This window comes from Sus scrofa, chromosome 6 (assembly GCF_054392235.1).
Source record: "Sus scrofa isolate SSC_HxYL_T2T_F1_AM1 chromosome 6, Sscrofa_HxYL_maternal_Yorkshire_Landrace_v2.0, whole genome shotgun sequence".
NCBI lineage: Eukaryota > Metazoa > Chordata > Mammalia > Artiodactyla > Suidae > Sus > Sus scrofa.
In genome coordinates this window covers 59,535,235-59,559,461 of record NC_139388.1, presented here as the reverse complement: position 1 = coordinate 59,559,461, position 24,227 = coordinate 59,535,235, and the positions used below count along the sequence as shown (strand labels likewise).

The window sequence follows — 24,227 nt, the reverse complement described above, 5'->3', positions numbered from 1 at the left end:
GACTCTCTGCACCTGTGCCTGGGGGGAAGGGGTGTGTGTGTGTGTGTGTGTGTGTGTGTGTGTGCGCGCGCGCGCGCGTGGGTTTGAGGGGACAGTAATCTATAGCTCTCACAATCCAATTTCGGGGTGTTGGGTCTAGCAACAAATATTTATTGGGCCTCACGGTATATAGAGGGGTAGGAGGCGCGCTGGGAAGGGGCGATGCTGGGGGCGCGTGGAGCGGAGCCCTTAGGGGGGCGGGGCCGCATGGTCGGGGTACAGGGGCCGTCAGGGGTGGAGCCAGGGTTCGGGGATCTGGCGGCGGAGAGGAGGGGTGGGGGAGGGCAGGGGAGGGGGCGGAGCCGGCGGTGGGGGGGATGGGCGAGGTTTGGGGGCGCGGGGAGGGGCGATGTCTCCGCCGCCGGCTCCGGGAGGGAGGGGAGAGGGCGGAGGGAGGGGAGGGAGGGAGAGAGGGAGGGAGAGAGAGACGGGGTGAGGGAGAGACAGCGAGAGCGAGAGAGCGAGAGCGCGAGAAGGGAGGCAGAGGAGGCGCGGAGCGGGCGGCGGCGGCGGCGGCGGCGGCGGCGGCGGCGGCGGCGGCCCGAGAAAGAGGAGGAGGCAGAGCAGGCGGAGACGCGGCGCCCGGAGCCGGCCGGACCGAGCCGGGGGCGGGCGAGCCAGGAGGGGCGCGGCGGCCGCGGCGGAAGGGGGGGCGCTCTGCGGATGGCCAGGCCCGGCCCGCGGGGGGGGTGAGGTCCTCGGCCCCCCCGCCCGCCCCCCCGGCCCCCGACCGCCCCCTCCCCGGGCCCGCTCGCCCTCCGGGGCGGTGGGGCATGGCCTGAGGGTCCCCCGTCTCCGGGGGGGTGGGGGGTGGGGGGTGGGGGGAGGGGCCGCGGGCGCCGCCGACCGGGACGCAGCAGCCCCGCCAGGCAGGTAAGGGGGCCGAAAACCGGGGGTCCGGGGGGGGGAAGTGCGGGGCCGGGGCTGGGGCCGCGGGAGGGGGCGGGGGCGCCCGGGACGTCCTTGGCCGAGCGCCGGGCTCCCGGCCCGGGTGTGCGGTGGGGGGTGGGGGTGAGGAGGGGAACGTGGCCCCGGGTGACGCCAAATTGGGTTACGCCCGGGTCCCGCGTGCCCCGTCCCAGATTGCAGACTTGATGAGACGATGCGCCCCCCCCATCCCCCGCCAGCCGAGCCCCCTGGCGGAACCCGCTTCCCCGCGCTCCGCGGCCAAAGGCTCGGTCGCTGTACCCGCCTCCTGGCCCTGCCCGGCCACTCCCCCGCCTCGCCCATCCCGGCCCACCTGGGCCCCGGACCCCCTTCTGCGGCCCCATCCCTCGTGGCCCCTGCCCCAGGGCCTCCCGGTGGCCATCCCGTCCAGCAGGGGTCTGGGCCTGGGCCTCCTCCGCCCCCTTCGACCCCCTGTGGTCCAGCTTCTCCTTCCCGGCTCCTCCAATCCCCTCCCACCCCTTCACTAGCTCCCCGCATCCCCACCCAGTCCCCTCTTCCTTCGCCGCCGGCCGGCGCGCCCCCTTGGCTCCCGCCCCCGAGTCCCGCTCTTGGGTGCCCCCGCCCCCTCTCCCCGGACCCGAGCTCTCCCCCACCAGTTTCTCGGCCCCAGCCCCGGCTCCCTCTCCCCGCCTCTCCCCGCCTCTCTCCGCCTCCATTCATTCTCCCGGGCCCGGCCCTCGGCCACACCAGCCGCCCCCCGTCCCCCCGCAGCTTCCCAGGGCACCCCCTCTCTCCCCTTCTCCCCCCCCCCCAGCCGATTCCTCAGCCCGTCTCAGTACCAGCTGCGTGCCAGCTATTCTTAGCCGCGGAGCGTTTGATTCATGCCGCCCCGGCGGAGTGTGCCCGCTCCCTCCCTCGGGGCCTGAGGGGGAGGGGCCGGAGCTGGTCCTGGGGGTTGGGGGCAGCCGCGTGCGCCGGGGGGCGGGAAGGGGAACCCGACTAGCTTTGCGTTCAGGCCACTGGCTGCCCCATTAGTGCCCCGTGGAGGCTGGGGGTCAGCCGGGGTCACCGAGGGGGAGTGGCTGCCGGCTCCTGGCCGGGAGGTGGGATGTGGAGTCGTCGGGTTGGAGGAGCTGGGATCTCCACCAGGATAGAGGTGGGGGCAGCTATGCTGGGTACCTAAGGGGGAGGGGGCTTCGGAGCGTTGGCCAGGCCTGGGGGAGGGGTTGGCCGGACCAAGGTTAGATGCTGGCTCACCCACAGCTCTTGGAACTCTCCTCCCCCCCTCAGACATTTAGTCTTCCCTCCCCAACCCCCCAGCCCATCCCCACTCCCCCAAAGTCAGCAGTACCCTCCACTGCTTCCCATCTCCATGGCAACGTGCAGGAGCCGGGCCTGGTGTGGGGGGGAGGGACCAGACCAGACATTCTGGTTTCCGGTGCTGGGTTGGGATGGGGGAGAAAATGAGGTGAAGGCACCCCATCTGGGACCCGCCCTTAAAAGGCCACCTCAGGGGGGTGAAGGATAGTGGGGACCTGGAAAGGACCTCCCATTCCAGTCCCCCCCTCCAGACACTCACCCCACTTCTTAGTTTCTCTCCCAGCCCCCCAGTCTTCCTCAGAGTGGGGCCACCAGTTCCAGGCAATGCCGATCCACCCACCCTCGCCAGGCCTCAAACACGCCCACAGATCGGCTGCAACCACCCTGCACAGACCTAGGCCACCGTGCTCTGCTGTCCATCGGTCAGCCCTCCCAGAGCCGGCCTCCCCACCCCCTCAAGATGCCCCCAGGAACTTGTACAGGCCACCTCTTGTGGTTCCCCCAGGACACCGCATGCATGGTGCAATGCCCAGTGACACGCTCATCCCCACACCCCTGCCCCCCTAGGAGGTGGTTCCCCAGTGCCCTCTGTACACATTGTCAGCCACACTTCAGTGAAGTCACCAGCTCCACCCGCTCCACCACATGGCCTCCTGTTCCTGATGCCCTAGGCTCGAGGCAGCTCCCTCTTCTCCTTACTACACTTCCCTGCCCCCCACCTGCTCTCCAGGAGGAAGATGGGAACCTCGGGTGAGGGGCCAGGCGGGGGCCAGGAGGGCAGCATGCCGGCGGGTCATCCACCTGTCTGTCCTCAGCTAATTTTAGCTTCATTATCCGTGGCCTGGCAAAGTGGGCCAGTAGCTCCCGCGGTGATTCTGTGGTTTCTGGGACACTGCCACGCTGGGTCAGCGGCAAAATGGGGCGCAGGAGGGGCGGGGGGCTGCAAGCAGGGCCAAGGGCAGGGAAGGAGACGCGCAGGCAGCCGGGCAGGGTCGGGGGTGTGTGTGCGCACGCGCGTGCCAGGCATGCCAAGCTCGGAGGCGGGAGGAGTGTCTGGGGGGTGTGTCCAGTCTCCTTGCTGCCTACCTCGGGCTGCGTGGTGTGGCCGCCCTTGACCGCTTGTCCACGGAGTGTGCCCGTGGCCTCTGAGGGGTCGGGGCTCCTGGTCTGACCGTGGCCCTTGGCCCTCCCGCAGCCGCCTGTGATGCTGCTGTCCCCCGTCGCCCCGTGGCCCCACGATGACCCACAGCCCCGCGTCCAGCGAGGACGAGGAACGCCACAGTGCCAGCGAGTGTCCCGAGGGGGGCTCAGAGTCCGACAGCTCCCCAGACGGGCCCGGGAGAGGCCCCCGGGGGACCCGGGGCCGAGGCAGCGGGGCACCTGGTAGCCTGGCCTCGGTCCGAGGCCTCCAGGGCCGCTCCATGTCTGTCCCGGACGACGCCCACTTCAGCATGATGGTCTTCAGGATTGGCATCCCGGACCTGCACCAGACAGTGAGTGACCGCTGGCCGCCCCCGGGGTGGGGGTGGGGGGCCTCTGGGGCTGCACGTGGCCCCCGTTTCCAGACCCACCAAATCCGTCCCCAGAATCAACCGTCCCCCCGCCTCAAGCTACCTCAGGCTCCTTCCTGTCGCCTCCCCCCCCCCCCAGAAATGCCTGCGTTTCAACCCCGATGCAACCATATGGACAGCCAAGCAGCAGGTGCTCTGTGCCCTGAGCGAGAGCCTGCAGGATGTCCTCAACTACGGCCTGTTCCAGCCCGCCACCTCGGGCCGCGACGCCAACTTCCTAGAGGAGGAGCGGCTGCTGCGGGAGTATCCCCAGTCCTTCGAGAAGGGGGTACCCTATCTGGAGGTGAGGCCCACAGCCTTCCGGGCCCCTCGCAGATGAGAGAAGGCATATCCTGAGACACATCTGTCCCTTCCCCGGTTTGCTCCCAGCCAAGACCGTAGGCAGCGGAAACCCAGTGGGCCCTTCTGGATTTTCAGGGTGTCTAAGAATCAGAGTCAGGCCTGACTTAAATTACCATGCACTTGGCCTGTGACCAGCTGCGTGGCCTTGGGCCAGTTGTTTCCCTACCCCAAGCGTCCCCTCGCCTGTCCAACTGGGAAAGGATTCCTAATTACAGCAGGTATTCTAGAACATTCCCTGTGGGGTCCAGGCTCCTCAGGAGTGGCAGTCCATGCACCCACAGTGGCCCAGCACTCCTCTGCCCACCCAGCCAAGGCTCTGGGGCTGTTTCTACCCCAACTCAGAAGGAGGTCCAGCCTCCTCTTCAGGCCCCTGATTCTGCGTCTCTGTCTCCCCCGCCACCCCGGCCCCCGGCTCCCCCCGCCCCAGTTCCGATACAAGACCCGAGTTTACAAGCAGACCAACCTGGATGAGAAGCAGCTGGCCAAGTTGCACACGAAGGTGAGAGAAAACTCCCCCCCCCTCCACCCACTTTCTCTCCCACCTCCTCCCAGCAGCCCTCCACGTTCCCCAAGCCGCCCCTTTCTCTGCCAGGGTCCCCCACTGAACTTGGAAGGCGGTGATGCATTTGAGATGACCCCAAGTGACCTGACCACCCCCCCATCACAGCCTTTCTTAACATCTCCCTTTGCTCCTTGTGTCTCTGCCCGGCCCCCCCATTTCCACTTGGTTCCCACTTTCTTCATCTCCCCTCTCACCTTCTGAGTCCCCCATATTCACACAGGTTCCCCCCCACCCCTGCCTCTGGCCGTGACTCTGACATTGAGCGTCCCTCTGCCTAGGGGCCATTTCACAGACAGACTACTGTTCCCCCGATCTCAGCATGCATTGCTTCCAGTCCTCGGACCCTATCCATATGTCCCCTGTGTCCCATCTGGTCCCTTAAAGCTGGGAGGAAGCCAGGGGGCTGCCTTGGTCAGAAGGGAAGTGAAGGGCTCCTGACACTTGGGTGGAAAACTCCCTGGCTCCTTCTCCTCCCCAGCCCCAGGTATCCATCTGTTCTCCCCCCAAACACTCCATCCATCCAGACCTGCAGCATCCCCTGCAGAAAAGCACCAGCCACCCACCCCCACCACGTACCTGAGGCGTGACAGGTCTGAAATGAGCCTCGCTGTGAGTGTGCAACGCACACTGGATTTCCAAGACTCAGGAACCACCCCTGCCCCCCAAAAGTAAAATGTCTCATTCATAAATCTCATGCGGCTGACCCGGGGAATCAGCGATATTGTGGCTCTAGTGGACTAAAAAGTGATAGATCATTAAAATGAATTTCAATACAATTGCCAAGTTCCTTTTCCTGTTTTTAAAAAAAGATGGATACTAAGGACTTTACAATGACACGTGTGACTTGCTGTCTGTGTCCTGCGGACAGTGCTGCCCCTGAAGCCAGCTCTACTCCCTTGTGCCCTGACCAGCCTGTCTTCTCTCTCTTGCTCAGACGGGGTTGAAGAAGTTTCTGGAGTACGTGCAGCTCGGGACGTCCGACAAGGTGGCAAGGCTGCTGGACAAGGGGCTGGACCCCAATTATCACGACTCGGATTCAGGAGGTAGGGAGGGGACTGGAGGGGCTTTGGGAGAGCTGAGGCGTCACGAACGAGGCCGAGGGGCTGCCTGTGACCGGCCTTCCCCACCCCCACTCCCCAGAAACGCCTCTGACGCTGGCTGCCCAGACAGAAGGCTCGGTAGAGGTGATTCGAACCCTGTGCCTGGGCGGGGCCCACATCGACTTCCGGGCCCGGGATGGCATGACCGCGCTACACAAGGCCGCCTGTGCCCGTCACTGCCTCGCTCTCACGGTGAGATGCCAGACCCCCTGGGGCCCTGCACAGACACCCCCCAGGTTGCCCTGTTTCCGGCTCGGACTGCACCCGGTGAATTGCCCCGGACCCTCCCTCCACCTTCCCTGTCACTCCTCTGACAGAACCTGAGACCTTCCTGGGACCTCTAGGTGCACCCCCCTCCCCCGACCCCCTGCCTTGACTCAAGGTTCATGATCAACTACAGCTCATGGTCACATGGATCCTTTTCCACGTGGATCATAGACCTCGACCAACACCCAGTACTTCTCCATTCCCTCTGACTCAGCCCAACACCAACACCTACTTCTGTCTCCTTGAGGTGTAGACCCCCCAGTGTCCTTTAAAATACAGAACGAGCTCCCTGCTCTGCTCTCAGATACAGACCCTCCTCCATACACACCCTGCAGACACAGCCCCTACACCTGCCTCCCCCAGACTCTGGGCCTCGCACTTCCCAACACGGCCCCTCTATCCACCCTTCCCAACCTAGCAGCCCACCCCCCAAAAAAAATCCCCTCCTCCAGCACAGTGCCTGAAGTGTGTTTTCCCAAATAAACAAACCTCAGAGACTCTCAAAATACATACACGGAGACAGCTTGCCCAGGGGTAACTTAAAACACTCTTCCTCTCCTCCTGCCCGAGGGTGATTGATTCCCAGGTCAGGACAGACAGCCCCCAAAGATAGAGAGCTGCTTGATAAACACCTGGATCCACAGATGCTCCCGCTTAAGGGACCCTCCCTGCCTTTCTTGAAGAGTCCTAAAGGCAGTCCAACACCAGCCCCAAAAGTCTGCCTTATAGTCCTGTAATTGACAAATCCTCTTTATGCTCCTGCAGCCCCCAGGCCTAAGCTGTCCCATCCAGTAGCCACTAGCCCCACAGAGCTGTTTAGATTGAAATGAACTGCAAGGAAAACTTGCTTTCTCAGCCTCGCTGGCCATGTCCAAGCGCTCAGTAGCCCACACGCGGCTGCCATATTTGACGGTACGCTTCTAGAGTCTTTCCGTCGCCGCAAATGTTCGGTGGGCCAGCGTCACTTCAGGCTCTCCTCACTCCGGGCTGCTGCCAGCACTCCGTCCTAACGTGCTCAATGCCACCAGCCTTCCAGGCCCAGCTGTGCCTTGAGTGGGACCCCTCCCTGTCCCCGAGCCCCCGGCCCCAGGGAGGCTGGTCTGAGTTGCCTTAACCCAAGCTTGCCCTCTCCCAGGCCTCCTTCTGTGCCTTATCCTGGGGATCCTGGTCATAATGACACCTCCCACTCAGCCAGGGGCCCTCCTGCATCCAGACTCTGTTCTTTCATTTGTTCCCCACAACCAGCCTGCTGAGTAGGTGGGCGCTGAGGCATTAAGCTGCTTCCATGGCTCATCCAAAGTTGCCCATGGGGGAAGGCTGGGCAGGATTTCAGAGTGGGAGGGTCCTCTGAGAGCATCTTCTGAGTCCCTTCCTTGTTCACAGGAACCAGAGAGGCCCTGATAGGGGTAGGGCCAGTCTCAAGGTCGCTCAAGGGCATCATGGCAGAACCAGGTCTGGCATTGGCCAGTGCGAGTCACCCAGGACTCCCTGGCCCACTGGCCCTTCTGAATGAGCTGGGACTGATGTGACGATCATCTTTTTTTTTTCCCCATCCCAGGCACTCCTGGACCTTGGAGGCTCCCCCAACTACAAGGACCGCCGGGGCCTGACCCCTCTGTTCCATACGGCTATGGTGGGGGGTGACCCCCGCTGCTGTGAGCTGCTTCTGTACAACAGGGCCCAGCTGGGCATAGCTGATGAGAACGGCTGGCAGGAGATCCACCAGGTGCTTCCGATCGGCCAGGAGGGGCGGGGGACAGCCTGGGCAGTGCCCGGACCCTGAGAGGGGCAGGTATCTGGGACCCTGGTCCAAGGGGCTAGGGATCCAGATGCTGGGGTCCTCACAGAGAGTGGGGGTAAAAGCAGCATGGTCCTCAAAGGGGAAAAGATGAGGGTGTAAACACCAGGCCCCTGAGGAGGTACGGGGCGGGACTTGGCAACCTTGGTCCCTGAGATGAGGATCAGGGTTCGAGTTAGGGTTAAGGTTAGGGTTGGGATTGGGGTTGGGGGTAGGTTGGGGTTGGGGTTAGGATTGGGATTGGGGTTGGGGTTAGGGTTGGGATTACGGTTGGGGTTGGGGTTAGGGTTGGGGTTGGGGTTAAGGTTGGGATTATGGTTGGGGTTGGGGTTGGGATTGGGGTTAGGATTGGGATTATGGTTGGGGTTGGGTTTGGGGTTGGGGTTAGGATTGGGGTTGGGGTTAGGGTTGGGATTGGGGTTGGGGTTAGGGTTGGGGTTGGGGTTAGGCTTGGGTTTGGGGTTAGGGTTAGGGTTGGGGTTAGGGTTAGGGGCTAAGGCTGGAGGAGGAGACACCCAGAGATCTGGGCCTTGGAATGACTCGTGAAGCTGACAGCGTGGCTCCCTAAGCAGGAACAGGGGTTGAAAGAAGGAAGGAAGGTGGAGGCAGGGCTCCCTGACCTGGAGGTGACAGATGCAGACAGAGGCCTTGGTCAGCAGGGTCTGATGGGCCCCCTCGACCCCCGTTCCCCGCAGGCCTGCCAGCGGGGCCACTCTCAGCACCTGGAACACCTGCTCTTCTACGGGGCAGAGCCCGGAGCCCAGAACGCCTCAGGGAACACAGCCCTGCACATCTGCGCCCTCTACAACAAGGTCTGTCCAGCGCGCGGCCGCCCCACACCCTCCTCCTCCTCACTCCAGCCTCCCGGCAGCCTCTGCTCTTTCACCATCTCATCCATCTATCCATTCCTTCAGCAGATGTTGCCTGAGCAGCATCCTTGTGTGTTAGAGCTGGGTGCTGAGGACAGGGTAGTGTTCGAGACAGACAGCCCTCCCTTCAGGGGCCACGCCCTTCCCTTACGGTCTCCAGGGCTCAGAGGAAGGGCACAGGGAATCCAGGTACCTATGGGAGCTCAAGTCTGGGCTTGGCCTTGGGGTGGGGATGGAGGTGGCACCCTGGAGGGCGTACAGTTTCGCACTGAGGTGAGCAGGAGGTGGCCGAGTGGAAGAGCGGAGAAAGGAAGTTCCAGGCAGAGGGCATAGCCTGTGCAAAAACCCACAGGGGAAGCCGTCAGGATTGTTACTGGAAATGCAAGAGGCTCTGAGCATCCGGTTTCTCGTGGGGCTCCATCCAGGCGCCAGTGGAACATCCACTGCAGGGGACAGGGCAAAGGCCAAACCACAGCCCCCAAAGGGACAAGGGTGTGTTGCACACCGTAGCTATTCAGGGCTGGGGCGCTGGTCCCCAGTTCAGGAGTTCCAGGTGGAGGTGAACAGCGAGGAGCTGCCGGGGGCACGGGGATCTCATGGACCCACTCGCGCTGTGCGGTCATGGCCAGTTGGGTTGGCAAGGGATGCGGCTTTTAGCTTGATGACCTCGGCAACCTTGCCACCTGTGCACCAGGCCATTCTGGGTCCCTCCACACACACACCTGCCCCCCGGCCCCTCCAGCCTCCAGAGCCCCAGTGTCCCCTGGGAGCATTGCCGTGAGCACTTAGGAGGACAGAGCCTGGCACACAGAGGCTGATCCGTCAGCCCCTTCCCTCCTCCTCCAGGAAGTCTTCCAGAACAGCCCCAGCCCCTTCTGCCTCATTGGAACTTGCCGTGCCAGGATGTGGCAGGTAGCCACGTGCTGCCTTGTGGCAGCAAGCAGTCTGCTCGGCGCCCGCAGAGGCAGAACCGAGTGTTTGTCAAACTGAACCAGCGCAGCGCCGGCACTTCCCCTCCCCAGAGTGTCTGTCTCTCTCGCGCGCTCCCTGACACAGGCCTTGTGTTCTGATTTCCCGGTTCCATGGGGCCTTGCGCGCCCCAAACAAGTCCCGGCCCCTCTCTGAGGCTCCGTCCCGCTTTCTGAAACGGGAATAATGTCAGCTGATGCAAGGGGATGAAAGATCATGCATATTCAGTGCTCATTCCCAGAAGGCAGCTATAATAATAATAATTATCACTAACCTCATCAATCAGGATCCGATCAGGAGACACACGCCCCACCAGTAATTTGTTTTTTGTCTTTTTGCTATTTCTTGGGCCGCTCCCGCGGCGTATGGAGGTTCCCAGGCTAGGGGTCGAATCTGAGCTGTAGCTGCTGGCCTACGCCAGAGCCACAGCAACGCGGGATCCGAGCCGCGTCTGCAACCTACACCACAGCTCATGGCAACGCCGGATCATTAACCCACTGAGCAAGGGCAGGGACCGAACCCACAACCTCATGGTTCCTAGTCGGATTCGTTAACCACTGCGCCACTAAGGGAACTCCCCACCAGTAATTTGAATGGGGAAAATGTAGTATTCACTTAGCGACTGGGACCAGTTACTCTGAGTGGGTCAGATGGGCCGCTGTCTCTTCCCCTTGAGCTTCCTCTTGCTCATCTGCGGGTCAGGAACACCTTACTTTGCAGAGGATCCGGGGGTGAGAGTTCGCCTTGCTCTCGGCACGGTGCTTGGCGAATGGATGCTTGCTGAACGCGTGTTCTTTTTCTGCTTTCTCTCCCCTCGACTTCCCTCCCAGGCCGTAAGCATCTCAGTGCCCAGAGCCAGTGACAGACCTGGCAGGCCCTTGTCGCCTCTGGCGGTGAAGGTCAAGCTTACGTCCAGGCCACAAGCTCCTCAAGGGTGGGGCCTAAGTCTGATGATCGCTCTGTCCCGAGGCCCCAGCCTGTAGTAGGCTTAGAGGCACCTCTGCTGAAGGAATGAGTGGCGCGAATGAATGAATGATGGGTCAGGTGCCATGCCGATCCCCGAGGCCATGCCCGGCGCCCAGCTCAGAACCCTCACCAGGTGTCTGCTTCGAGATCGGTTGAATGACTCCGTGCGGGAATGAATGGCCTGAACGAATGAGTTTTGAGCTACTCAGCTCCTCCTCCTCCATCCTCATCCTTTCCACGCACGTTTCGTGAGCGCCTACTGTATGCCTGGATGCGAGATGAAACAGACCCGGCGAGGCTCCGGCCCTCGGGAGGGTGGGGGGGGGGGTTCACCGTCTGGTGAAGAGGCAGATGTGTAAACACATCGTGGCAGAACAGTGAGAGAACTGCTAGCGCACCAGTAAACACGAAGTTCTCTAGAAGCGGACGGAATTGGCTGGGTGAGCTGAAAAAGATGTTTTGGGCGGAGTTCTAATTGTGGCTCAGTGGTTAACGAACCCGACTTAGCATCCACGAGGATGTGGGTTCGATCTCTGGCCTCATTCAGCAGGTTAAGGAGCCGGCGTTGCCGTGGGCAGTGGTGTAGGTCGCAGACGTGGCTCAGATCCCGCGTGGCCGTGGCTGTGGTGTAGGCCGGCAGCTGTAGCTCCTAATCGGCCCCTGGCCTGGGAACCTCCACGTGTTGTGGGTGTGGCCCTAAAAAGACAGAAAAAAAAAAAAAACGCTCTGGACCTGTCCAAGGTGGTGGGGGGTCAGGCAGATCTGCGGAAACACGCAGAGCGTTAGGAGACTTAGGCTAGTTGTGGTGGCAGCATGCGCGTGCAGAGACACATGCTTGTGCTCACAAACATACCCCGAGAAAGAACCAGGACGACTTTGCTGTCCAAGTGGTTCCCTCAGGCAACTGAACTGTGCTTTCGAGGAAGAGAGGTGGACATTAGAACATTCGGCTTAGAAGGCTTGGTTTGAGTCCTAGCTGCCTCATTGACTGACTGGGTGACCTTGGCTATGGATTTGCCCTCTCTGAGCCTGTCCTGCAGGGTGGACCCAAACAAGCATCCTTGAAGGGTTTGTCACATGAAGAGGGTGAGACTGAGGAGAAGCTTGGTGACTGCTGGTTGAATTAGCACCTGGGGAATCGGGGCTGGAGCTGAGCTGGGGGCCAGGCTGGGTTTGGCCAGGCCAAGAAGACAAAAGTGGAGGACTTTATCTGGCGCCTGTTTATGGAACAACTCTTAGGGGCCAGGCATTCTTCCAGATGGGGGGGGGCACAGACAAAACCATGTCTCTCTGAAATGGACAAGGCAGTGGGGGAGAGATGCTAGATAGAAATGTAATTTCAGGGAGTCAGAGTGAGGAGGAAAATGAGTTCATTCTGGCTTAGAAAAATACCTGGCACATAGCAGGTATCATAAAAATAAAACTGGGAGTAGGACAAGGGGTTATTTTCAACAGAGTAGTCAGAGAGGCCCTTCCTGAAGAATCATGCCACTGAGCCATGCAGCAATCTAGGGGCAGAGAATTCCAAGCAGAGGGGGGCAGCAGGTGCAAAGGCCCTGGGGCAGGAGCCTGCCCGTCAGAGGAAGGAGGAGGCCAGTGTGGCTGGAATATGGGGAGCAAAAAGGTGGAAGAAGCTGAAGCTGGTGAGACTGGAGGAGGGGGTGGCAGGGCAGGCAGATCAGCAGGAGTCTCCTGAGCCAGAGCAAGGACTTGAGGTCTGACCCAGAGAATGACATTGGTAAGAAATTGGTCTGGATGCTGATGGCAACCTTACCCCCACTGCCACAGGAATTCTGGGTCTAGCAGAGCGTGTGATTAAGAGCAAAGGTTCGGGGGATTTCCTGCTGTGGCTCAGCAGGTTATGGACCCAACTAATGTCCATGAGGATGTGGGTTCGATCCCTGGCCTCACTCAGTGGGTTGTGGATCCCACGTTGTGGCGAGTTGTGATATATGTTGCAGACAGGGCTTGGAGCCCTCATTGCTGTGGCTGTGATGTAGGCCGGCAGCTGTAGCTCTGATTCAACTCCTAGCGTGGGAACTTCCATATGCCACAGGTGCAGCCCTAAAAAGCAAGGAGTCAGACCAGCCTGGGTTGGGTTCGAATCTGAGGGCCGATCAATATCAGCTTGAGCTCCTTTTGGAGCCTCAGTTCCCTCATCTGTGAAATGGGTGCAGTAATCTCCATCTTCTGGAATTGGTGGGTGATGCTTGGGGAGCTACTGCCTCTAAAGTGCTGAATACCTGGTATGCAGCCTGAGGAGCCCTCCCGGAGGTTTACATTGGCGGCTCTCGACCCGCACGCTTCGGCCCCCTAGTGGTCATTTGCCCAAGTCTGCAAACATTATTGGTTGTCAGGCCTGGGGAGGGGAGCGCTACTGACATCTAGTGGTCGAGTCCAGGAATGTTGCACCACGTCCTGCCGTGCGCAGGATAGACCCCCGAGGCCAAGAACGGCCCGGACCCAAGTGCCAGCAATGCTGAAGACAGGAAAACCCTGGTTTAGGCTCCTGCCGTCCAATAGAATATAACCCCAGTCACACATGCAATTTCATTTTATTTTAATTGTTCACACATGTAAATGTCCCAGGAGCCATTAAAAAAAAAAAAGGAGTTCCCTTTGTGGCTCAGGGGGTTAAGAACCCGACTATTATGCATGAGGACGCAGGTTCGGTCCCTGGCCTCGCTCAGTGGGTTAAGGATCCAGCATTGCCGCAAGCTCTAACTGGTGACATTGATTTCAGCAGCATATTTTCCTTGACCCCGTGTATCCAAACTATCCACATGTGATCAATATAAAAATGGTTAGAGATATTTAAATTACTTTTGTTCGTTCCAAGTCCTTGAAATTCAGTGTGTATTTTGCACGCAGTTTGGACCAGCCACCTTGAAAGGGCGAGCGTCTGCTGTCCTGGGCGGGACAGGTGTCCATCGGGTGCTTCCTGAAGTTCTGAGGACAGTGTCTGTGTCCACTCATAGTGACCTTAACTGTTTGGTTGTTTTCCCCTTCACCCCGGGCCACTGACCATCCTTCTTAGGAGACGTGTGCTCGGATCCTCCTCTATCGAGGGGCCAACAAAGATGTGAAGAATAACAGCGGACAGACCCCCTTCCAGGTCTGGGGCTGTCGGGGTTGGTTGGGGGAAGGGGGCTGAAGAACACAGAGGGGATAAGAAAGGGGGGACCATTTGGGGTGCTGGGAGGGACGCAGGTGGTCTAGGGGAGGAGGGAGGGCGGAGTTGCTGGGGTGAAGGTTTGCGGGAGGCCGGGGGCGGCTGGCTACAGACCTCCTAGTGTTTCCTGCTTTTCTCTCTCTCCCTCTTCTTTCTCTCCTTCTCTCTCTCTCTGTCCTGCCTGCGTCCCCCTGCCCTTCCTCCAGGTGGCAGTGATCGCTGGGAACTTTGAACTGGGGGAGTTGATCCGCAACCATCGAGAGCAGGACGTGGGTGAGCAAGTGGGAGCTGGGGCTAAGGGGGGAGCTGAGGTCCTGGCGGTGCACGGTGGGACTGGGCAGTCAGCGGACTCGACTTGGGGGCCAGGATGGGATGGGAGAACCTTAGAGGACCAGGACCATTGGAGCACAGGGAGGGCTGTGGTTCCAGGTCCCCTGTTCTTTCTCATCTCTTTCTTCCTCCCCTCCTGCCTCTCCCCCATGTCTCTTGCCTGCATGCCTCCCCCACCTTCTCTGCTCCCCACTACTGTGCCCCCTCAGTGCCCTTCCAGGAGTCCCCCAAGTATGCAGCTCGGCGACGGGGACCCCCAGGCGCAGGGCTGACGGTGCCCCCCGCGCTGCTGCGGGCCAACAGTGATACCAGCATGGCCCTGCCTGACTGGATGGTGTTCGCCGCCCCGGGAACCTCGTCTACCGGGGCCCCCGGCCCTACCTCAGGGCCCCAGGGCCAGTCGCAGCCCTCAGCCCCCAGCACCAAGCTCAGCACTGGGACCCTCCGAAGTGCCAGCAGCCCCCGAGGTGCCCGGGCCCGCTCCCCATCCCGCGGGAGGCACCCTGAGGAGGCAAAGAGGCAGCCCCGTGGACGGCCCAGGTAGGGGAGGGTTCAGCCCTGGTCCTGTGACCCCGATCCCAATAGAACCCCCTCCTCAGAGCCACAGCCGCCTCCAGGCCAGCCCAGCTGCCTACCTGTTGTCCTCAGGATGGCTGGCCGCCCCCGTCCACCCAGCTCACGCCACCCCCCCAGTCTATGCCGCTCACTGGTCCCCCCACCGGCCATCCAGCTCACTGGTCCCCCACCTCCAGTCTATCCAGCTCACTGCCCCCCCCCATCCATCCAGTTCACTCCATCCAGCTCACTGGTTCCCCCCTCTCTATCAGCTTACTGGTCCCCCCATCCATCCATCCAGCTCACTGGCCCCCCCATCCATCCATTCAGCTCACTGGGCCCCCCATCCAATCAGCTCACTGGTCCCAACCTCAGACCACTGAGGAAATGAGGACATCGTAAACCATGGTCCTGCACCCGTGTCCCCGTACACTAAAGTTTAGCTGGGCACCTGCTCCATGCCAGGGGCCTGGGGGTGGGGTACCCCAAAGAAATATTGGTTACAGCCCCCAAGGACAGGCAGAAAGACTGGGCCAGGTGAGAGGCAGCCCAACAGAGGGGGGATGGGCGAGGGGGTGGGGGCGGGGTTTCCAAGCCTGGAGATGCCGCTGGAGGCAAGGGAAGGATGGGCAGGGGGCATTCTGGGAGAAAAAAGGCCAGGCTGGCTCTGGGAGGGTAAGAAAGGGGGCTGCCGCCGGCCAGCAGGACCCGAGGACGTGGGAGGGAGGAGGACAGCCGTGGCGGGCTGGGAATGGCGGGCAGAGGAGTTGGCCCCGACCCAGGAGGAAGCTGGGAGTCGCTGAAGGCTCGTGAGCCAGGGATGACACAGTCAGAGCTCAGCTCCAGGAAGCTGAATCAGGCGGAGTGTGCAGGATCGTGGGAGGGGGCAGAGCCGGAAGCCAGGAGGCAGGAAAGGGGGCTGGCGGGGGGTGGGGGGGGGCAGCAGCAACCGGCGGGCAGGCGGAGCCCCCAGATGCCCTCCTCCCCCAGGACGCCAGAGCCGGAAGATGCAATCAGAACCCCTCCCCCACCCTGATGCTCCATCTCCCCCCACCCAAGGACCCCTGTTCTCCCAGAAGCGCCCCCTCCCTCTGCGCTCCCCTGCCTCTCACACCCTCTGTGTATGCAGCTCCAGCGGGACACCCCGGGAAGGCCCAGCTGGGGGCACAGGGGGCCCCGGGGGCCCTGGGGGCTCCCTGGGCAGCCGCGGGAGACGCAGGAAGCTCTACTCAGCGGTCCCCGGACGCTCCTTCATGGCTGTCAAGTCCTACCAGGCCCAAGCCGAGGGCGAGATCTCCCTGAGCAAAGGCGAGAAGATCAAAGGTACGAGGCCAGGCTGGGCTGCGGCCAAGGGGGGGGAGTCGGGGAGTTGGGCTCAGGGAGGGGCCCAGCAGTGACACCCAGTTCTGCAGCGCCCAGGACGTCCCAGGACCGCAGGGAGCCCCAGATGCCCTCTCCAGTGCAGAGAAGCATCAAGGGTAGCGAGGTCCCGTCTCTCTCCTGGTCACCCTTCTGGCGGCGGGGCGGGTGGGGGGGCGGGGATCAGGAACCTACAGCACAGATGAGGGAGCACAGCCTCAGCTGGGGAAGTGACCTGCCTGAGGTCCCCCAGCCCCAGCCCGAGGTCTTTCCCGCTGGAGTGTGAGGCCAAGCCGCCTGGATTTCACGTCCTACCTCTGCCAGGTGTTCTCATCCGAGAACTGGGTGGAACCCCGGGCTGTGTGGAGCCGGGGCCATGCCGAGGGCGCCCTGAACAGTCCCTGCCATCATGAGGGGTTGCCTCTCTTTCAGTTTCCCTGTCTTTCTCTGGAAAAGCAGGCCAGTGTCCCCGCGTGCAAACTTTGCAGGGCCGCAGACACCTGTTCTTGGACAGAATGGCACTTTGGGGACAGGAAGCTCCCTGCAGATGTGGTAGTTAATTCCAGGCGGAGGGAGGAATTCTTTGCCCAGCTCCAGGCTGCGGGGGAGCAGAGTAGTGTAGCGGTTGAGAGCCAGGCTGCCCGGGTTCCAGTCCCGGTACTGCCGCTTCCTAGCGGGGTGACCTCAGCCTAGTGACGTCTCTGGGCTTCAGTTTCTTCTCTGTACCATGGGACCCTCGTGAGAATGAAATGAGTCGGTTCATGGAAAGCCCTTAAAGCAGTGATTCACGTATAAGTGCCAGCCGTCGTTATTGCAAGCGGCCCCCACTACAGGCACTTAGAGGAGAGAGACCCCAGGTGCTGGGGAAGCTGGGGGTGGGGGGGTTGCTCCCATAGGAGATGGGGTGTAAGCGGGCTTCGAAGAGAGCGCAGAGGTGAGCATGTCAGGCAGGTTGTGTAACTGCATCTGTTTTGCAGTCTGTCTCCCTATCACCCGTGTTCCTGAAGGCAAGGTCATGTGTCACCAAGGCCCAGTTTAATGGCCCAGCGATTCCAGGCACTGCCCTCTTTTCACATCCTCCCCTTTCATTAAAAGACGCTTCGTTTCCTCAGTCACAGCCACACCCATGATGTCACTGAACTTTGCCCGATGGGGTAGCAGGTTCCCTCTGCTCGCAGGATGAAGACCAAGTGCCAGAGCCTGGCCCGCAGGCCCCTCCTCTTCACCCTCAGGGTGAAGAGCCCATCCTTCTCCCCATCCCCCAAATGCCCCGCCTCCTTTTCCATCCCAAGCCCTTTGCACATGCTGTTCCTTCTTCCTGGAAAACCTTTCCTCCCTCTCGCTGCTCCTCCACTCCCAGCATCCTTCGGTCTCAGCCTATATGCCACATCCTGTGGGACACCTTCCCGGACCCCTTTGCCATCAGATTTATATACGCCCATCTGGCTTTTCTCTAATGCCCCGTTTCCCCCAAGCACCAACCTCAGTTTCCGGTCGGGGCGGGGGGTTACCTGTAGAGTTGGGCCTCCAATGGCTGCCAGTCTGGAAGCTCTGCCAGGGCGGGAACCACATTCACTGTTCCCAGTAGCTCTACCCAGTGCCTGGTATCTGATTCATGACCGGCACTAAATGCATGTTTGTTTGATGAATGACTAATGGTTCCGAGGCCACCATGTGCCAGCGCCGGCCGAGAACCCGGGGCCCTGGACATCCCATCTCCTGCTCTCTTCCTCGGCCTCGAGCATCTCCTCGATTTGGTTCCCCAGATGCTCTCAGCGGAGGTGGTTTGTGCAGGGAAGAGCATCTGATGGCCGCAGTCCTAATCCTCACGTGGCTTGGGGCAGCCCTGGGCAAGAGATATTTCCCTTCTAGCTTCAGCTTCATCTATAAAAGGGGAAATTGGTCGTTATCTCCTGGGAAGGGGTAAGGATCGAGTGAGTAAAGGATGGGAAGAACTGAATGGGGACAGAGCCCTGAAAAAGGCTGGACAGGTGGACGACTGTGTGCTTGTTACAGCTGGTCGTCATTGTCGTCATCAGAAACGGCAGCGGCAAAGTGCTGGAACCGAGAGGTAGCAAGACCTGCGCTAAAAGCCCAGAGCTGAGTTCAAGTCCAGGCTCTGCTGATCGCAGGCTGCAAAACCTTGAGCAGGACTTCCCGTTGTGGCTCAGGGGTGATGAACTTGACTAGTATCCTTAAGGATGTGGGTTCAATTCCTGGCCTCACTCCGTGGGTTAAGGATCCGGCGTTGCCATGAGCTGTGGGGTAGCTTGCAGATATAGCTCCGATCTGGCATGGCTGTGGCTGTGGCTGTGGCCAGCAGGTGCAGCTCCAGTCGACCCCAAGTCTGGGAACTTCCATATGCCATGGGTGCAGCCCTAAAAAGACAAAAAAACCCCAGCAAACCCAAAAAACCTTGAGCAAATGACCTTGGCTCTCTGAGCCTCAGTTCCCCCATCAGTAAAATGGGGCTAATGAGCACCCCCCCCACCGCCCCCGAGGATCGTGGCCCCAAGTGCGAGCTGGAGAAACACTAGCTGTCCCTGCCATCCATCTCTGTGGACGGGCGGTGTGTGCTTGATGGCTAAGGGGTGGGGACGGCAGGAAGGGGCCTCCAGTAACCAGCAGTGGAGAGAAGGAAAGAGATGATTCCGCTCTTCCTTCTAGATCAGGGGAAGCAGAGAGAGATGGAAGGAGGGCTCTGGGAACAGAAGACAGAGATTAAGAGACAAAAGAGACCGCTCGAGGCGGCAGGGGCAGTGATGGGGGTGTGGAACTTGACCTAGGAGGTTTCATGGAGTCATGGGACAAGCTTTTTTTTTTTTTCTTTTTAGAGCTGCACCTGAGGCATATGGAGGTTCCCAGGCTAGGGGTCGAATTGGAGCTGTAGCCACCATCCTACACCACAGCCACAGCAACATGGGATCCGAGCCACGTCTGCAACCTACACCACAGCTCACAGCAACGCCGGATCCTTAACCCAGTGAGTGAGGCCTACATCCTCATGGATCCTAGTCAGGTTCTTTAACTGCTGAGCCACGAAGGGAACTCCCTCATGGAACAACTTGAGTTGTGACCAGTTACCAGGGAAGATGAGAGCTGGTTGTGGACATGTCCAAACCTGTTCTTTTTCCCAGTGTCTTTTTTTTTTTTTTTTTCCTGTCTTTTTAGGGCCGCACCCACATCATATGGAGGTTCCCAGGCTAGGGGTCTAATCGGAGCTACAGTTGCCGGCCTACACCACAGACACAGCAACTCGGGATCCAAGCCATGTCTGTGACCACACCACAGCTCACGGCAACGCCAGATCCTTAACCCACTGAGCGAGGCCCGGGGTTGAACCTGGAACCTCATGGTTCCTAGTCGGATTCATTTCCGCTGCGCCAGGATGAGAACTCCTCCCACTGTCCCTTGATGTCCCCACGGGGTCTGGGAAACCAGTGTGCAGAAGTGACATGACTGCTTCTTTTCCTCCCCCCTCCCCCTTCCCATGGATGTTTCTTAAGGGTGCCCTTGGGCCAGATTCCATGCTAGGTGCTAAGAATTACGGAAAGGCTGTGCATCAGGTTTGGGGACTGGGCAGGTGGGCAGTGCGGAAATGAAATGTCTCTGTGTCTCCCCCACTCCCCATCCAGTGCTTAGCATCGGGGAAGGAGGCTTCTGGGAAGGCCAGGTCAAAGGTAGAGTCGGCTGGTTCCCTTCCGACTGCCTGGAAGAGGTGGCCAATCGCTCCCAGGAGGCAAAGCAAGGTAACAACGGGCCCCAACTTGTCCCCAGCTTACGCTCGCTCGCTCGGGTTCTCAGATTCCTTCCTTTCCCCCTTCCCCCTGGGGGCAGGGTGCTGGGAGGTAAATGGAAAGGCTTGGGCTAGGACCCCGGGGGCTGGCCCCTGGTTTCTAGAGTGAAAGTCCAAGGTTGTCCTTTATCGTCCACTCCCCTCCCCCGCAATCCCCCACAGAAAGCCGAAGTGACAAGGCAAAGAGGCTCTTCCGGCATTATACCGTGGGCTCCTACGACAGCTTTGATGCCCCAAGGTAAATGTCCTCACACCCTCGGGCCACCCCCACCTCCCTTACACTCCACTTTCTAAATATTTTTCCCATCCCTGAGCTCCTCCCGCTTTCTCATCTGCTCCCTCTAAAGTTGGATCCAGGGGTGGGGGGAGGTAGAGTTTGTTTCAGACCCCACAGCCCACTCCCAAACCGTCCTTGGCAGCCGCTGAGACTGCCCAGCTCTGGGGTAGCCAGAGACCCCCGAAGTGGATTGGGGCAGGGGGCGGGGGGCGGGGGGGGATGCCTGGGAGGCTGGGGAGCTCGGTCTCCTCCATGTGCTGCATCTCTGTGCAGTCCCCGTGCAGCAGTTGTATGCATCCCGCGCCTGGCAGCCGGCGTGGGGGGAGGGGCGGGCACAGCCAGCCGGGGCCCGGGTGGGGGTGGGGAGAAGGCACACTGACGCCTTTCCCCTCCCTGGCTGCTGGCTGACTTGCTTCGGAAGTTTGATGGATGGGATTGGCCCAGGGAGGTGAGAGGGGAGGGGGGGGAGGGGGTCAGGAATGGGAAGGAAGGGGTGCCTGGGGCTGTATGGACGTGTGTGTGCACGAACAAAGCTGAAGTCCTCCCCCTCCCCGCGTGAAGGTCTAAACAGGCAAGCGTCCTTGAGTGTGTTCTTGCCTGTGTGTCGCTGCAGGTGCTCATGACCCGTGTCTGTGTGCATGTGTGAATGGGGGCCCCCGAGATGTATAGCCCTGTGCATATGCCCGTGACCATGAGAGGGTCTGTCCGGCTCTGTAGAGATGGGTGCATTGGTAGCCGTCACTTTGGGGTGCATGATTGTGGCTAATACGTGCGGCTGGCTCTGCACATCTATTTCCCTGCATCTGTGTGTCTGACAATGAGGGCCCGTGTTTCCAGAGATGTCTGGTGTGTCTGCTTACTACCCATGGACAGGTGGGTCTCTGCACATGCCTGTCCCTCGTAATGCATGCCACTGTGTACACATTGCCACCTAAAAGTGTATGCATGCCTTTCCATCTGTCTGATGGATCTGGAATTCAGGACCTGGGGTGCTGGGGGAGGGGAGGGCAGAAGAGGGGAGGCCTCCAGGGCTTGGGCTTGCAGAAGAGTAAGGCGGTGGGGGAGGGATGGTCATAATTGGGCATCTGAAAGCTGACACCCTCCCCCACTGCTCCCCCTGATCCAGGGAAGGGTCTTCTTGTTCGTAGCATCCTTCCATTAAATGTGTCCAAACCTTTGTGTCTGTGTTCTGGCCAGTGGGGATGGGTCGGGGGTGGGGGAAGAGGAAGGACAACATGGGAAGAGAGGGTGGGACTGGGGTGCCACCCTGCGCCCCGAGCGTCCGAGGCGCTTGACCATTGTGCGTGTTCGCCTGGCACGTCTCCGGCTCTGGGCACTGGGTGAGTATCAAGGTCCCCCCACCCCCACCCCGAGTCTTCCCCATCAGCCGCTGCTTCTTGTCTCTGTCAGTGTCACGCTGGGTCTCCCCTTGGCTCTGGCTTGGGGGTCCCTTGCTCTGCCAGCTGCCTGGAGGTGGTCCCTCTGGCCCTCAGCTTCTTCCTCCTCCTTCTCCCTCTAGCTCTGTCTTGTCAAGTGCATTTTCTCCCCTCTCCTCCACTCCTTGTGCCCGCTGGCATGCATCACTGTGTGTGTGTGTGTGTGTGTGTGTGTGTGTGTGTGTGTGTGAGGAGCTTCTCCTCCTCCCGCCTGCCCCCACCCCCTGCTCTCCCGGACCCTGTCTGGGGTGGCCCGGCCTGTGTTGTGACCCTGCAGCCTGCTGGAGTTGGGCAGTCCTGCCGTGTGTAGTCACGCCCAGCCGGGGCCGGCCTCTCTCCTGTCCCCGGGGGTCTGCGGCTCTCCGAGAGCTGTGGGAGCTGTGGCGTGTGGACGTCCCTCCGCCTGGGCCTCTTTGGGGGGAGGGGTGTCTCTCGCTGCTCTGGCACCCGGTGTGAACGTCCTGGCTTTCTCTTTCCGGCCCTTCCAGACGGTGTTGGGGTGCACTGTGTGTCTGTCTGCGGTGGGGGACTATGTGTCCCCTCCCGGGGCCGCCCGCACCGCGGTGTCCCTGCTCGGGAAGTGGGGCTCGGTCCGCGCGTCGCCGCACGCGGTTGCGAGGCATCTTGTGTGATGTTGTGCGTCCCTCTCCCCGCTCTCCCTCGCTCTGCACCTGCGCGGGAGGGCTCTGGAGGGGGGAGGAGGGTTAAGGGGGGGGCAGACCGGAAGTGCCTCCCCTTCTCCTCCCCCCCCCGCGCCATGCCCCTCCCCCTTCTCCCGCCAAGGGGGCCCCCGCGTTCCCCTCCCGGCCCCCTCCCCACCCCCTGCCCGGCCCCCTCCACCCGCCCGGCGCAGGACGCCAAGGGGTTAAGCCTCGCGCCCGCCGCCCGCCTCCGGAGCTGTCCGCGGTGCTGAAGCCGGCGCCGTCCGCGGTCCTCGCGCTCCCGCCGCGGCCCGACCCCGCGGCCCGCGCCCCCGCGCCCCCCGGCATGTGAGCCCCCGGCCCTGCCCTCCCTCCCGCGGGAGGGTGCGCGCCCCCTCCCCCTCCCCCCTCCCGGCGCGGGTCAGCATGAGGCGGGGCCTGGGGGCCCGGACACGGGGGTTCGGCCGAGCGGGGACGGGGACGGGGACGCGGCGGCGGCGGCGGCGGCGGGGGCGGCCGGCACCGGGACCGGGGCCGGGGCCGGGGCCGCGGCGGCGATGGCTTTGTCTGCGGTCGGCGGCGGCGGCGGCGGGGGTCTCGGGGGCGGCCCGGGTGGGGGCTCCCTGCCGCAGCCGCCCCCTGCGCTCTCCTCCAGCTGGCCGGCCCTGGGGCCCCGGCGGCGCAGCGTCTGGTATATCTACAGGTAACGGAGCGCGCCGCCCCTTTTCTCCGCGGCCCGACCCGGAGGCCCCGGCCCGCTGTGACGACCCTCCCCCTAGCGCGAATCCCCCACCCCTGGGACTCCTCCCCCGCCTCCAAGCGGCCCCTCGGCCCCCCTCCCCTAACCTCTCGACGCTGATCCCTTCCCAGACCCCTCTTCTCAGCCCTTCCTCCTCGCATCCCCCTCCCCGGGCCGCTCTCCTCGAGCTCCCCCGCCCCAGCTCCTCCCCAGGCCCCTCCAGGCCCCCCTCAGTTCTTCCCCCCAGACCCGCCTCCTAGGCAGGCCCTCCAAACGGGCTCCACTCCGGGGGTCGGGCCCCCTTGCCCTTTCTGCCACCCTTAGCGCCCCCGCTCTGTGGAGCCCTCCCCTCGGGCGCCTACACCCCAGGCCCGCGTTCCTCTTATGCCTGTCTCCCCACACCCCTTCACAGAGTTGGCAAGTCCCCCCATTCATACCCCTCTCTCCCATTCACAGTCATCCCCCTCATCACACACGCATCCCGCCCCCGGCCTCCCCTCCCCTCCTCTTTTTCCGCTGCGTGTCACTGTGCGACTGTGCGTGTGTCCCTGGGGCTGTGTCGGTGTGCGTGCGTGTGTGACTGCCTGCAGCTGTGGGGTGTGTGTGTGTGTGTGTGTGTGTGTGTGTGTAAGAGAGAGCGGGATGGAGAGATGGTGGGCTCCTAGCCCACCCCCCAACTGTTTCCATCTGTGTGTCCCTGTTTGACGGCGTCTGTCTCTGTGTGTGACTTGGAGCGATAGCGAGGCTGTCTGGGGACTTGTGTGTGTGTGTGTCTGTGACTGTGTGTGTCTGTGTGAGAGAGAGAGATGGAGTGGGTCTGTGTCCCAGGGACTGCGGCTGTGTTTCCCAACACCCACTGTCCTTTGCCAGACCTGTCCCCTCCCCCCGCGGCCCCCTCCGTGTATCTCTGTCCCCATGCGCCTCTCTCCCTGCCCCCAGGGGGTCTGTGCCTGTGTGGGGCACGTGTGCTGAGACATGGCTAAGCTTCTGCACGGGGAGCTGCACCTGCTTGTGTGTGCCACTTCTCAACGTGGAAGGGGGCTGGCTTCCCGCGTGGGGGTCTCTGTGCCGGCCACGGAGAGACCCGTGGAGATGGGGACACGGGGAGGGGCCGAGTACCAGAGGGGGCGCCAGGCACCGCAGCAGGCTCTGAGCTGTGGGATGCTGGGTGTGTGAGAGGGACCTCTGGGGTGGGGGCGGGGGGCATGGATGCTGCTGCAGTCCCCGTGTG

At 61.7% G+C, this 24,227-nt stretch overlaps 1 protein-coding gene across 6 annotated transcripts in view; it reads left to right on the top strand.

The window, feature by feature from the left end:
- The first annotated feature begins 853 nt into the window (after positions 1-853).
- The window catches only part of SHANK1 (SH3 and multiple ankyrin repeat domains 1), a 47,097-nt gene continuing 23,723 nt past the window's right edge, over positions 854-24,227 (top strand). For 3 of the 6 annotated variants that reach the window (XM_084961291.1, XM_084961290.1, XM_084961294.1), the window contains exons 1-15: positions 854-912; positions 3,443-3,740; positions 3,898-4,101; positions 4,588-4,659; positions 5,657-5,765; positions 5,863-6,014; positions 7,648-7,815; positions 8,583-8,699; positions 13,729-13,806; positions 14,070-14,136; positions 14,403-14,733; positions 15,878-16,071; positions 19,743-19,856; positions 20,066-20,141; positions 20,602-20,628. In XM_084961291.1, coding sequence (XP_084817417.1) covers positions 3,486-3,740; positions 3,898-4,101; positions 4,588-4,659; positions 5,657-5,765; positions 5,863-6,014; positions 7,648-7,815; positions 8,583-8,699; positions 13,729-13,806; positions 14,070-14,136; positions 14,403-14,733; positions 15,878-16,071; positions 19,743-19,856; positions 20,066-20,141; positions 20,602-20,628 — 1,964 coding nt within the window. In that variant the 5' untranslated portion in view covers positions 854-912; positions 3,443-3,485. Of the gene's footprint in view, positions 913-3,442; positions 3,741-3,897; positions 4,102-4,587; positions 4,660-5,656; positions 5,766-5,862; positions 6,015-7,647; positions 7,816-8,582; positions 8,700-13,728; positions 13,807-14,069; positions 14,137-14,402; positions 14,734-15,877; positions 16,072-19,742; positions 19,857-20,065; positions 20,142-20,601; positions 20,629-24,227 lie in introns of those variants that run through there. The other 3 variants (XM_084961293.1, XM_084961292.1, XM_084961295.1) reach the window with 2 other exon arrangements.